General features: G+C 39.6%; 1 protein-coding gene across 3 annotated transcripts in view; it reads left to right on the forward strand.

Moving 5' to 3' along the window:
- Window positions 1–15,465, forward strand: part of MACROD2 (MACRO domain containing 2) — an 841,263-nt gene that overhangs the window by 240,323 nt on the left and 585,475 nt on the right. For all 3 annotated transcript variants that reach the window (XM_027653978.1, XM_027653977.1, XM_027653979.1), the window contains exon 5: window positions 11,154–11,270. In XM_027653978.1, coding sequence (XP_027509779.1) covers window positions 11,154–11,270 — 117 coding nt within the window. The remainder of the gene's footprint in view (window positions 1–11,153; window positions 11,271–15,465) is intronic.

Here is a 15,465-nt window from a genome sequence, read left to right on the forward strand (position 1 = left end):
AAAAATCAGCGAATATTGATCCATATCCATGGAATGTTGCTGCGGAATTGCTGCTGTTTGCTCGTTAATCACTGCAGCTCCCAGTGCTGGCACCGGGGCTTGTTTGTTACATGTGACGATCACTTTATAAATGTCAATAAAATCAAGACAAAAACCTCCAGTACAACTGGAAGTAGCAATTCAGTATTTTCCTCATTATTTTTGGCAGCAAAGTGGTCTTACAAAGCTGTATGCAATAAAACACCAGCCAACTGAGTCCCACACTGTGGCTATAATTACATATTTTTGCTTGCTAATCAGTAGAATTTTTCTGTGTACACTATTATACTTTAATGGTTCTGTTGCAACACCAAATTTACTACAATGTTCTCTTGAAGAAAATGGCACATAATGATTTCGTATTTACTACAAGAAGATATTAAACTAAATAATACATAATGATGCTGCACAGATTAACCAGCTCTTTAGTTCTTCTGTTCCTTATCTACCCTTTAATAGTGTTTTAGGACAAACATCAAGTTATTTGGGAGGGAATTACCAGAATTACCGAACTGGTAAATATAGCCATCTGAGTGGGATGTCTTGTTTCTTACTCCAAAACTATTAGATTGTAAATTTAAGCCGTGCTTAGGACTTTAATTTCTCTTCCCACAACTCATGAAGCATAGGGAGGGTTGCAGCCAGCTCAGATAAGTAATAAGTTCATTAATTACAGGCTTACCTTTCTTGTAGGTTAAAAAACTTGTGTGGGACTTGATTAAACAAGGTGTTGTGGTGTGGCCCTGTGGAGGGCTGAGGAGGGAACAGCTCAGGGAAGCTCCCCATGCAGCCTTGGGAATCAGAGTCTTCCATTAACTCCAGAGGTCACTTGGTGTTGTCAGGCACTGTGTCCTTCTCCTTTTTTTTTATATTATTTCTGTCCAAAGTGATTACACTGCAAAAAAAAACCTAGTAAAGGGCACTGTGGAAGGCATGTTGTCTCACAGTCTTGCCATTATCTTGGTTTTAATTCTGACGTTAAATAAATAAATAAGCAAACACTCAAGTGTTTTTATTCCTTTTCTTTTTTATTCATGGGTCACTTAATCTCCACTTGATCATTATGAATATATCTGACAATCTTAACTTAGTATAAGGCTTTTCCATTTACCTTGGAAACAGAACTTCCCTGTCAGAGGCAATCTGTCCAGGGGTGGAAAGGGAAGGCATGATCTGCTGATGGCAGCTTGCCCCCTTTCCTGCAGATACAGTTAATTATGAGTGAAGGTTGTGCTGATGCCTCTAATATTTTTATAGATTTGTCAGATTCTGCAATGCAATCTGACATATTAGTGAGAGTAAATAGCTTCTCTTCTGCATTTCATTTGCATTGTGCGTCTGTATCAGGGTATGGTATGATACTGTTTTTATAGGGGAACTTGTACTTGGTGTATTATTTTTGCATGGAAAACATTTGATATTTCAGCATTGCTGAGTGTTGATTGTGTCCTAGATCTTGTGAGTTATCTTTTGGCAAGATCTTTTGAGTTATCCTTGTCTTGATTATGTTGCACATATGATCTGTCACAGCCTCTCAACAATAGGAAAGAGTATTTGAGACTTTTTATGGGTAATTAGTTCTCAGGCTTGTGTTAAAACGCTGTCTGAAAGAACCTTCTTCATACATCATTTTCTGGTTAATCTAGTGTTTACCTTTTCCTTCCCTTGTATTTATTCCATTAGAATACATTGTAATGTGTTCAATTGGATTCACCTACTGCAAGGCAATTTTGGTATAATTAATGCTGTTAATTAATCTGGCTTGAAACAGCACTCCAAATTGAGAGGATGTTTCTGTGATTGCAGACTGAGAAGTATCTCCACCAAGTTTTTCCTCCCTTCAGTGGTTCAGGATAAAAGTAAATTAGCACGAGTGAAAATGGCCTAGGAAATAAGCAAACCAGCTGCTCCTCAGTGAACAACCTGGAGTATTCCTGGGGTATTCCTATAGCCCGTTCAGCCTTGCTGCAAGCCAGAGTATCTCTGTGTTGATACCCAGACTTACTCCTTTGTTCATTCCAGCTGCTGCCCCAATTCTGAGTTCCCACAATCCCTGTGTTGTTTTAAGTCCCTTTTGAAGTGTGCCCAGCACTGGACGTACTTTCCCTCTGTAACTGACCTTTCCTCCTGCATTTTCTTCATCCTCTCTCTGTCTCTCTCTGTCAGATGGTGCATCCTGGAAACCTCCATGAAAATTCTGTGCTGCTGAAGCCGTTTGGGTTAGAGGGGAAGGGAAGAAATGCCTCTTGAAAACAGGAAAGGAATTGCTTACAAAAAGTGTTTAGAATGTAATACCTGAAGTCCTAAGTCCCAAAAGCTTTTTCTTGGCAGATCTGCCCATCTTTCTTTGGGAGGACTTTTCAGGGAAGTGGAGCCATTCACCTGGCACCACATACCTCCTTTGTCTGGCTTAAGCTCAGGGTCTTCTCCCGGGTTTTCTCCAAAGCTTTAATGGGTTCTTTCATTCCAGCAGTGATTTGCAGTGTTCTGGTGCTCACTGCACCCTGTGGCTAAAAAGAAAAATCACCTTCTCCCATTCATTATATTTACTTAGAAGTTGTATTTCCTTCAGGAAGCCCTTAGGCTTCAAATCCAGAAAGACCTGTGTGAGAATGCCTTTCTTTTTCCATGTTCTCTGACAAGAAGGGGCTGGATCACATCCTCTTGCGTTTCTGTGGGGGAAAAACTGGTTAACTTCATACTTAAAAAAAAAAAATCATTATACCTTTAAAATTCTTTGGTATGACATTCCAGCAGCCTTTAGGGCTGTGAGGATGCACCACACAGTCATTTTACAATTATTACTTGGTAGCCTGCTCTATCTAAATCCTTGACCTGTGCCTGTCAACTGCTGGCTGATCATTGTGAATAAATTTGTATAATCACTGTGTGCTGGCTGCTTAATAACTGCACTCCAAATGTGCAGATACCTATTCTGGCTTAATACAATTCATCTGCTGTGACCAGCCCGTGTGCACTTGGTACTTTTGAAACATTTGCAAGTAATAGAACACATCCTTGGAGCCCTAAAATGCTGAAATCTCCAGAGAAGGATAAAATGTACTGCAAAACAGATAAACAAAACCCCAAGAGAAGTACTATCAAACAACAGGGGAAAAGCTGAGAGAATTGGAGTTGTCCAGCCTGGAAAAGGGAAGGCTTCGGAGTGACCGGACTGTGGCCCTCCAGTACCTGAAGGGAGTGACTGGAAAGATGGAAAGAGGCTTTTTAGAAGAGCATGGGGTGACAGGACAAGAGGGAAAAGATTCACACTGACAGGAAGTGGGTTTAGATTTGACATCAGGAGGAAGTTCTTTGTTGTGAGGGTGGTGAGGCCCTGGCACGGCTTTCCCAGAGATGTTGTGGATGTCCCATCCCTGGAAGTGTCCAAGGCCATTTGGATGGAGCTCTGAACAGCCTGGTCTAGTGGAAGGTGTCCCTGCCCATGGCAGAGGGGTTGGAACTGGATGATCTTTTAAGGTCCCTTCCAACCCAAACCGTTCTGTGATTGATTCTCTGATTCTTTTTTGTCTGTGTGTGTTGTAAATAGGGGGAAAAAAAACCAAACCAAAAACTTCTTTAAAGACTATAGAAAGTTTTTCTATTTTCAGTCTGTTTTTCTAGGTTAGCAGCATGCCTTTACTCAGAATAACCTGCAGTATTTATTTATTTCCTTGCCTGTGATACTGTCTGCATTACAGAGAGGACTAAGGAAAATGGGAAGTTACAAATTCAAATACTTGTGTGAGTCTGAGATGGTCACAGAATGCTCATCAAAAAAACCCCAAAACCCAAAACATCAAGGAAAAAAGCAGGTCCAGAGTGATACAGAGGAGACATCTTGCTCAGCTTTGTGATTTTCTGGTGCTGAAGGGTTGGAAGGATATTCTGTGGAAGGCTGGTCATTTCTTTCTCTGATCTTTCCCTCTGCTTTGAAGCATTTCCTTTGCCATCACATGAGATTGGTTGCTGAGACAGATGGACAGCCAGTCTCACCAGTTAGTCCATTTCTGTATTCTTTATTGCAGCAGCAGAACATTAGTAAATAGCTCTTTAAAAATAAAATCTGATTTTCATTGCCCTTTCAGGCTTTTTAACTTATTATTAGATATGCTTTTTATCTTATTATTAGATTCTTTTTCTTTTGCTGCTTCTCAGAATTTAACTTAATGTTTCCAAACAGTGCAGGAGGAGAAAAAGACTAAAAATGCACTAGACAGAGGTTGGTATGATGGAAGTAGCCTGATGTCTTCAATAGCTTAGTAGCCATCGTGGCAAGAGAGCGTTTCAGGGAGATTTTAAAGGCAATAATGTGAATATTTACTGAAGAATGAGAGTCCTGGAATAACAGCACTGTAACATGAACAAAAATCCAGGATCAAGTAGGCATCCCAGCAGTGAAATGTAGATAAACCTTTGTGTCCTTCCAACCTGTTCATTATCCAGCTGGAAATGAAGTGCTGTGACTGCCCAGGGGGCTGAGGGAAGTGGCCAAACCCCACTTCTTCAGGGTGATACCACAGAAAAACTTGCAGTTTCTTAATAATTTGGGAAGCTGGGGGAGCAGGTTGGGAGTTTGGTTGGATAGCACAGAGTAGCCTGAATTTGCCCAGATTTCAGCTCCTGACTTCCCTTCTTGTAAACAACAACAAGCAGCTCCGAGCTGCAGGGAGGTGTTTGGGGCTGAGCTGTCTCCCTTCCATCTGGAGAGGAGTGTGGCACGTCAGGTGTCTCAGCACTAACACAATTAAAAGGAAGGGAATGGTTCCTTCACACATGCCTTAATGTCAGCAGTTTGGACTGGGGAAGAAAACTGGAAAAACACTATTGGAGCCTTTCCTACTTTTTTTTTTCTTTTTTTTGCCTGCCAAAAGCGTGACATTCAGACAGGTTTATCAGCCCCGTGTTTCTCTGAGCCCTTCTGCTGCTTGAGTGGGCTGACAAAAGTGTGAATCCTATTGACATTATAAATCCATCCCCAAAAGTGGAGCGGAGCGCTCGGAGACTAAGAAAGATGATGTCATAAATGTGAGATAAAACAAACACCTTCTTTATTGTTTGGTCATTAATGGGAGGAATTTGCCAATTGTGACAGAACAACTTTTACCTGGCTTTTCCTTAGTTTTAAATGTGAGTTTCTGGTATCCCAAGGTACTTAACTAAAATAAAAAATCTACCAGAATTGGTGAGTTTACTGTTGGTTTGTGTTTTTCTCAAAGTAGGAATTAACTGGCTGTGTGCAATAAATGTGAGACACTTAAAATTTAACAGGTTTGTGGGTAAGTGAGCTTTATTTTGAATCATTGTTGATTCCTTTATCCATATGTTTTTTTACCAGTTTATAGCGTGGACATTGATTGTGTTGGATCTTTCAGCTGCTTTTGTGATATGCTTGACTGGAACTGCATCCAGCTAAGGGCAGCCTTCTCCTAAAACAACCAGTAGGTTTTAAAATTTAATTCCCAGCACTCTTCACCATGGCAGGTAATTACTGGTGAATTTTAATGCTAAATTTGCAGGATTCCAGCTAAATAGTATTATAAAATACAAGTTTCCCATGTCTGACACCTGCCATTGTTATGAGTAGTTTTGTTCCTTGCAGCAGAATAGTGATTTTGTTATGTCTTCCTAATAATTGTCATTAAATTCGCTCTGCTTTGGAGTCGGGAGGACCCCAAATTTTAATTCTGGCTGAAATGTGCGTGCTCAGAATGTTGATTCTGAAGAAATGAAGGCACTCTACAGAGACTGTGGATTGACACATTAGGTAATCAGTCACTTAAGCAACAAGACTTACAGCTCTCATTTTGGTCTTGATTTAAGTCAGGTGTAGGCACTGAGAGTTTCTAAAAATAAGAATATTTAAGGAACTGTAAGTGTAGATTGTCTGTGGTGAAATGTGAACCTAATTCAGAGACCTAGCCATCCCAAAATAAATGGTTCATCTCAAAATAAATGGTTCATCTGTGCTTTTTGTGTTTGAAATGGAGAATTTTAAGGCCTAAAACAGATGATGCTTTTAAACTCCACGAGATCATGGCCAGGAAGTGTGCTGTATAATTGCTAAGTATTTAAAATTAATTATGTTCGAGGCCTATAAACCAGTGCATTGATTGAAAATCTTCAGTTCATTAAACTTCCCAGTGGCAGAGGCCATCTCTTTGATATAAACTGCCATCCCAGCACGGCCTGGCATCTGTGTTGGGATTGTTTTTAGATGCCCACCTTTGTTCATTAGACCAGCAGCTGTTGTCTCTTGCTGGGCAGGATTTATTTCCCCCTGGCATTGCTCTCAGAGGGGCAGTTTCAACTTTGGCAGCACTTGCTTGCAATGAACTTTTAGAGGTACTTTTTTTTTGCAGGATGAGATTAGGTTTTGCTGCCAGTTGGTTTTTTTGGGGTTGTTATTTGGGGGTTCAGTGGGGTTTTTTTGTCTGTTGTGGGCTTTTTTTCCCTTCTGGTTGCCTCACACATCCTTGCAATGGATGTTTTTGAAAGGTCCACAGCGACTGAGGACATGTTTAGCAGAGATTTGCTCCGGTCTGGGCAAAGCAGCTTCCTCTCATGTCCCCCAGCAGTGTCTCTGATATAAGGACATTATTCTGGTTTTATCCACTCCTGGCATTTGCCCTGTGGAGGAAGGAACAGCACCATTTCCCAGATAAATCATGCACAGGTGACTTACTTAAATAACTAAACCTCCTGCATTTTCCTGCTGAAAAGGAGGAATAAAAATCTGGGAAAGCACCAGAGAATAGGTATTACTATGGAAAAAAAGAATAGATGGACTCTTGAAATGCAACACAATCAATCTGCATATGTTGTTTACATCAGAGCTTCACTTTGTTCAGACTCTCACACAAGGTCACAAAAGAAATTTGGGCCTTATTATTCCTGGGGGAGTTTATATTTTTTTGCTGTGGTGTTTGATTACCTTACCCTTTTTTATTACCATCTGCAATGCAAGGCTAGTTTTGCTGAGGTTATTTTTTTTTTAAGCAGCATCCCATGATACCCTTAATTCTGTGTTTCCTGTGCTTTTGCTTCATTTGCAATTTTAAGAGATTTTTCTATAAGAAATAGGTTTGTTCTATATTGTACAACAGTAAATTAGCTAGGTTTTTTATAACTATATAACTTTAACCCTTTAATTCTGGAGAACAAATGCAATTGCTTCACAATAAATTAAATAAAAAGGGATTTAACCTGTTACACCCTTCAGTGTGCAGTGAGAAGGATGGTCAAAGATTCCATATTCCACACTGTTATTAATACACTGTCCTTTTCCATAGGAGTTTTATTTTGATACTTGATTTTGTTCATCTATTTTATGCAATTATTTCCATGTGACTTCACTGTGCAAGCAATGCCATTGACTGCAGCAGCTTTGAAAGGTGTTTTTCTTCATTAATGGCTTCTGCTGAATTGTTGGGAGAACAAAATGCTGTCCCTGGTGGCTCCTAAAACTTGTGGAAGCATGCAAGGGAATTGCTAATATTATTTTTCATGAAAAAGATTCGGAGCAGTACTTTTAATAGCTTTACACAAGCATGAACAGCTTGAACTATGGAGCTGAATCTGAAGCTTCTTGAGCCATCAAAATATAGTTCATGTTTCTAGGTCTTCAAAACTGAGAATCCCCCTTCCCTGTGCTTGTCCAGGAGGGTGCATGAGGGAAGAGAGACCAAAATCCTTAGAAATAGGTTGGTTTATAAGCCTGAAACCCTTTCCAAGCAGCACAGTCTCAGTGAGGATGGTTGCAAGCCTTGCCTTCAGTGCCTTCAAGTGTTGATGATTAATCACCGTCAGAATGGAGATGGGATTTCTTGCCAGTGATGACTAACAGTTTTTTTCTGGGGTTTTCCCATGTCTTTCCTAGAGCTGTGAAGTGGCAGGTCACTTGTGTATGGAAATTACCCAAAGCATGTATGTGATCTCCATGAACCGCGATGGGAAGGCAGCCTGTGGAAAAAAGTGAGGCGTAGTGAGGGCATTTTCCATTGGTTGTAGAAAGCAGTGATAAGGCAAAGTTTTATCACTGTCATGTGAGGCCAAGTCAGAGTTGACCATAAGGGTCTGGGTTTTTCAGCCAGCTGCACAAAGAAGTTCTAGGGAAGGAACAGTGGGATATGATGGAAAATTTCCCAGCTCTGGTTAGAAGAATGCAGATGAGCAACTATCCAGCAAACAGATGATTCAGATGAGATCTCTGAAACCAGTGTATCAAAGGTTCTTCACTGTCCTATTCATTTGGCAGCATGCCATTATTATCACATAAATCTCTTTTTTCTTACTACACAATAACAATATATCTTTGGCCATCATTTTTCCCTCCTGAGGTTGTTGTCATTATCTGTAATTTCCACAAAGTTTCCATGTTAACAGGGCTTACCTCTCTGTACACTGGCATTACTGGTTGTTGCACACGTCCAACAAACAAAATAGCTCGTGAATGTTTTGTGAATTCCTGTTTCATGCTTTTTTTTTTTTTAATTAATGCAGCTAAGACATGTTTTAGCAGAGTCTAAAATCACATTCAGATTTGTTAATCCCCTCTACCTTTCCTTTGCCAATTATTTTCTTTGTGTTATGCAGAGTGCTCAGATTTGGCAATATATTTCACTGCTTGGGTTTTGTTTTAAGAATTATTAAACCTGTGTTCTGCAGTGTATATTAGATTATATTATTGGAAACAGAGTATTTCTAGCATGATTTATTGAATTATCATATTAAATGAAAAATGTGTACATAGACCAGAGGTCATCTCTGTTCATGTATTTAATAAAGTATGGAAAAAAGAGGTTGTTTTGAGAACTTTGAGTGGTTTGGTGTTTGGATTTTCTCTTTGGTGGTGTTCTCCCCCCTCCTTCATTCTTCTGTGTCAGTCACTGACGTACATCAAATGCTAATTTCTACTTTTCCATCCATGCCTGTCTGGATTATTCAATCACTTCATGTTGTGCCACCTTTATAAGGGAAGTTTGCACATCTACTTTTTCAGGTTTGGCAGATGTCTTCCCTTGTCCTTGTCATGTGTCAGGATTGGTTGTGATGGAATTGATTTTCCTGTTAAGAATTCAATTTCTTTTCAATTAGTCTTTCATCTTTCTCGAGGCTCCTTGGATTGCAAAGGCTGGACACAGACCTGTGTGGAACCAGCTCCAGGAAGCTACTGATAGACTGCCTTCATCACGGTTTCTTTTGTCCAGTACTCCTGGGGCAAAAGGCTTCTTCCTCTGTAAAGAACCATGCAGAAAGTGCTGGTTTTATGTTGGTGTCTCAGGAAATACTAATGTTGGTAAAGATTGTGGTGGTGGTGCTTATAAAATTATACTTGAGGTTGGTTTCAGTGCATACAGGTTTGGGAAAGCATTTAGTAATTAAGTGAAAATAATTAAATCGGATGTTGTGAGCACAGGAGGGATTTCAAACATTCTTTTTTCCCCTCGAGGTTACAAAATATTACTCTTGCATTAGCATCTTAGAGTCTCTTGAGCAGAGATTTTCGGTAAGTTAAAACCAAGTTCAGCTAAGGCAGAGCAAGAAGAGATAGGGAGTGCACAAGATGCTCACAGCTGGTGGCTTGGCATCCACGTTCTTTTCAGTAAGGAAGTTTAGAAAACTCCACTGAAAGTGCAACATCACATGATTCTTAATTATCTTTCTGTCTAATACAAAGTATTTGAAAATGACAGTTTGAAAATCAGTGGCACTGTGGCCAGGATGAGGATGGAGTATTGCCAGGAGCTGCTTATCCAATTTGACTGGATCACCTGAATGTCAGCTCTGGCACAGAACTCTTTAGAAAAAGCAGTCAGGTTTTTAACACTCAATAGAAGAAGGTTTCATCCATTTGAAGATGTTTTCTGCCTCTCCACTTGAGATATGTGGCTTCAGGAGATACTCAACACCTTACAAAGCCAGCTGTGCCTTTGATACATGAAGGCCGCTCATCGTTTCCATTGCAGCTTCAAAAACCATCCTGCAGTAAGGGCCTTTCCTGCTCCCCTGTATCCCGGTGGGCAGTGAGTGCTCAGTAGGGATGCTGAGTGCCCAACCCTTGGATTGCCCAAGTCTGAGCCCAGATCTGCATCTCTTGGAAGCCCATCCACACCTGGCTTTTCAACCCTGTTCTGGTTTAACTGCTTCCAATAAGCTCTTGGATACTCCTTTAACTTTGAACTGGTAAAACCTGAAAGAAAATCTGAAATAAATATAGAATGATACACATCCAGAATCTTTCTTTTCTCCATAAGTATTTGTTCAGCCCTTATACCTGAGCTCAACCTTTTTGAGTTGATATTGTAATTTATATGATGATTATTTCTCCCAGTTGAACTCCGTCGTTGCTGCTGAAATTAGGGCCCTGCTGTAGTTAATATGTTCATGCATAAACAATTTCCCTTATTATTTTGTATCCTGTTTCTCAAACTTTTTTGCTATAATTACAGTAAATGATTTCTTGGATTGCATGTTGAGAGGGCAGAATTGCTGTGCCAGCAGCCTTGGTTTATTCTTTTGCTGGCTCCTGAGGGTAATAAGATCTATGCACTCTACTAATTTTCTTGCATACTTAGCTGCAATTGCAACCTTTAGTAATTATTTTTTAATTAACTCCAAAGTGTTGCATGAATAATGCAAAATTAAAAAAAAAGTGTAAAAAGGAAAAAAGGTCAACATTAAGGTTTTTTTTTTAATGTTTAAAACCCATAAGCATTATTTCTTGGAATTTTTGTGTAAGGCATTAGTGGGACAGTGACATTAAATGATTTGCACAATTGTAGAAGTATCAGAGGTGTGTAGTAAGAGATGGGGATCACACTTGTTTTCGTAATTTGTACTGAGAATGTCTTAGAACCTTGAATAAACCCCTTTTGTAACACTGAAATGTACTTTTTCTGGATGTTTTCTTTCCAGTTAGCAACAAGTTGACTAGCTATTATGTTTTTGAAAAGCACATGGACTGAAAAACAATTATATAAATTTGGATGTCGACCTGCAGATCGGTGGGTCTGTGGATGTGAAAATGGGCAGTAAATGTTTGTGATGATCTATTTGAGTGAAACGTAAGAACTGGGGTTTCTTGACTGCATGTTTTTTTGGTTTTTTTGCAGTGGATGGCTGCATACACAGAGCTGCTGGGCCCTGCTTGGTTGCTGAGTGTCGGAACCTGAGTGGGTGTGAGACTGGACAGGCCAAAATCACCTGTGGGTACGACCTGCCTGCCAAATGTAAGTCAGCCTTTCCTCAGAGTTTTCCTTCTCAGCACGTGCTGCTGGTGTGCAGCCTCCATTTCCCTCTGGTCTAATTCAACAAGGTATTCATTTGACAGAATTAGCAGGGGGACTTAATTAAGCATGTTCTGTAATGATGTTCTTCCCCACAAAGCGATCCAGGCCTTTCTAAGTGATTATTTCACCCGTGTTATCCGATGGAAACCTCCATGTCTCTGAAATATAAAGCATTTCTTTCATGTTTGTTTTTCTCTTTGCAAGCTAAAACATATCCTTTCATATGCGTAATAAAGGATTGGAAATGCTCTATGAAGTATGAACAAAATATACATTATCATATTTAGGCTGTGCGGAGACAGCTTTTGGAAATGCTGCATATTTCATATTCCTCGTGCAGATTCCTTGATCGGGAATACTTTGAGAGCCCAGGAGATCAAAGTGATGCATTGTGTTTTCAGCTGCTACGTGGCATCTGATTGGCAATTAGTGCAAAGGCATCTGTCACACTTCAGCTTTCAACAGAGTGCAGTTCCGTGCTGGAATGTTTTTGCGCTTTGAAAGTGGAATTGTCAGAATTCCCATCCTGTTTCAAGTAAGAAGACGGTGGTTTGACCGTGTTGTGTGGATGTTGAGCTTGTCTTGGAAAACACTTTTGTGTTGACAGCACATTGGTCAGCCAGCGAGAAAAAAAAGTGGGAAATCTTTGCAATTTAGGATCTTACAGAATAGTATATTAAGATATGAAGATAAAAGTACCAAGAAACCATTTCAAACAGCAATATATATATATATATAAAATCTAGTTATAACTAGAATTCAGGCTCTTTTTTTTTGTATGCAGGTTGCAGCAGGATCGTGACTCACTCAAAAATATTCGATCTCTCTGAATTGTGATGGAAAACCAAAAACTCTCTGCACTATCAGGTTCCCTTAAGGTTTCTGTGGCTCTTAATGCCACAAGAAAACTGTGTTCCCAGTCATTTTTTGGCACCTTCTATGATGATGATGACAAGAGCTTCCAATTTTTTGCTTGACAGTGGGAATTTCTATGTGCAGGAAAACTTTGGTTTACTTTATATGTAGTTTTACCACATGTTAATGGTTATTTATGAAAGGTTAATTTGACCAGAGGTTCAGGGAAATTTTGGAGGAAGATTCAGCGTTAGGTTGGATTTAGGTATGGCCCAAATCTTTACCAGATTCCCATAAAAGGGATAGAATTGTTGAATAACATGTTGCCCTACAGGAGATTTTTGCTATTTAATTCTTCCTCTTAAACAAAATAATATCTTGGGAAGGGCAGAAAAGCTGCCCATCCACAGGTGCATAATTCCTCCCATGTATTTTAGTGGGATAACAAAGATAACAAAGCACCTGTTGTGTGTTAGAAAGAGGAAAGGTCATGTCTGAGGTGTGACCTCCCTTCGGATTTTATAGCAGTTCAAGGGGTTCCTTAAGTTTTCTCCTGTTTGAAGGCTGTAGGAAAATTTTTGTTCTTCATGTAGGAATAACAAACAAAACAATGCGAAACCCCATTATCATCTGAAGGTGGAAACAAAACCTGTAATCAGATGTGGAGAACAGTCAATATTCTGCTTAATCAGTATTATTAGAAATTGAAATTGCATCAAAGCCACATGTGATTGTATTTGATTGTGCATCAACATGAGAGGGGGAAAGGTGTGGGGAGGGAAACATACAGTTGCATGCAAAGGCTGAGAATGAAAAACTCTTGATTTCTTTACTTTTCTCCTTAAAACATATTTGTGTTCACCAACTGTTGTCTTCCTTTCCCTTTCCCTTTAGAAGCTTTAGGTTGTAGGCTCATGGAATCATTGTACCTTTTATACCATTCATCTGAGAGTGATCAAACAATCAAGACTCTGGTTTGATATTTCAGAGAGCTATAAAGCCACTGGATGTCTTCAGTCACTCTCTGTCACTTTGTGTGAAGAGTAGGACGGTTTAACTGTGGAAGCTGTTTTATGTTTGGCTTTTGTGAGGAGACCAGCACTGTGACGGGGAATCTGGACTTCCCCATCCCAATCCACTGCGAGGGAATGTTGTGAGCCAGCAACTGGCTGAGGGTTATGGTTGACTGGTAACTTCCAGCTTTCACAAGGAGTTTGCTTTCCATTTCTCTCTTTGTGTACAGGAGACCAACTACAATAATTCATTAACACTTCTGAGAAGTAAACAGTTTATTCTGTTGTATCTGCTCTTCTCGTGACTGCTTGGATAAACAGTTATAGCAAATATGAAATGCATTTCATTTGATGAATTGTTGGGGATTTCTTCTGTTATTTAACAGAATTGCAAATGTTACAGTTCTGTTTACTGCCCCTGGGATTTTCCCCTCTCGAGTTCTTGGTCTCGAAATGCTTTGCCTGGAAACAGCTTGCTGAATTCAGCAAAGCTGCTCTGGGATGGAGCAGCCTGTGTGTGCTGCAGGATGCAGGACTTGGGCTTCAGCTCAGGACTCCATATTGAAGAAGATTTAGCATTCAAAGTTCATGCAGCATATTGCTTTGCTTTGTAGAAAACTTGGAGGAAGCTGGAATTAAATTTGGCACTGAAGGGAAGGTGTGCTTTGCTAGGAAGGTGGTAGTTGGTAAATAAAACCCACTCTGGCAATCTCCTTTATGATCTATTGTATTTTTATGGAATACTTTGCTGTATTTACTTAGGTTAAGTAAGAACAGGTCTGACAAATAATGTCTTCATGGTGGAAAAATTGAAAAATAATATCTGATTGAAAAATAATATCTAACTGAATAATGTAAATGTATAGGCTGACTTTCTGTGATTTCTTCTTGGTGTTTCTGAGTCAGAGATCAGTTTGTGAAATACTTTTCCTCAGCTCTTTATTCTAATAATGTGAACAGACCAAGACTAACACGTTTACAGCCTGTAGATGTTGCTTTATGAACTTTTCAACATACGCATTTTTTTTTTAATGCCAAAAAGTAGTGTGTTTGAAAATAGAAATGAAGTGAAATTGAATTTTCTCATTACCAGTTAATGTAACATTCTGTACAGTTTTGCAGCAGTCAGTGTAATCACCATCTGCCTCCCGTGCTGCAAAAGCCCACACAAAGCCCCCCCAAATGCCACCAGAGTTATTTGCTGAATCCATAATTTGGTTGATGTCATCTATTGTTGTTTTTCAGCAAACACCTTTGCAGGCACCCAAGTTTCCACAGCGCTCAGGAGGTCTGAAAAAGGCAGTGCCTTTGCTCTGAGACGGTTTCCTTTAATGCTGTCCCAGACCCATCATCAGTTATTTAACTTCTGTACTTCATATTGTTGTTCCTTTTAAAGGACGGTTCATTCTAAATATTGTTCAACTGATCCTCAAACATTGAGCAGTGCTCTGATACTGTCATGCTTTAAATAACAGATGAACAGTATCTGTTTTAAAGCTCCACAAATGCTTGTTTTCTTTCTCATTTGATTAATAGTCTCAGTTGGCTCCACTGGCAGAAAATGGTCTGGATGTAAATTGTGTTTATGGCTGGAATGAGGGGTCCATAACAACCCTGTGGCTTGTTATCTGCTTGCAGAGGTTTCACTATAAAAAAGGACCCTGTCAGAACACATTAGAGAATAAAGTCCCATCCTGCCTGGTATTTAACAGCCTTAAACCCAATTGAAAACCAGCAAAAGTAAGTGGCACCCTGACCTTGGCAGGAAAGGGCCCCCAAACTAACTTTTTTTTCTATTGTTGCTGAGTCTAGTAACAGTTTCTTTCTTTTTCTAAAAAAAAATATTTGATAATAAACCCCCTAAACTAGGAAAATAAAATCTTACAGCCTCTAGTATGGGATGGAACCAACTATCAGTAAATCTGAAAGGTGGACTTGCAGTGGAGATGCCTTGCTGGAAATGCTGGGCGCTTTCTAATGCGGTGGTTTATATTCTTAATAAATCTGTAATATTTCAAATAATTTTTTCTGTTTACTTGATATTTTTAGTGCTTTAAGCACTGTCCCTGGGTAAATACCATATATAGCAAGTCTTCTGGTCCAAAGTCACTGTGTAGATCAGCCTGGAGTAATAATGTGAATGTGCTCTCAGAGACAGTTCCTGCTGGGAAATAAGTAGTTAGGAGGAGTGCTAGTATTAAACACAGTAGGAGGAATCAGCTTTCAAATTTGTTTAATCAGATTAAAAAATGGAGATTAGAAAGTAG

The sequence above is a fragment of the Corapipo altera genome, unplaced genomic scaffold, assembly GCF_003945725.1.
Source record: "Corapipo altera isolate COAL_440 unplaced genomic scaffold, ASM394572v1 70, whole genome shotgun sequence".
NCBI lineage: Eukaryota > Metazoa > Chordata > Aves > Passeriformes > Pipridae > Corapipo > Corapipo altera.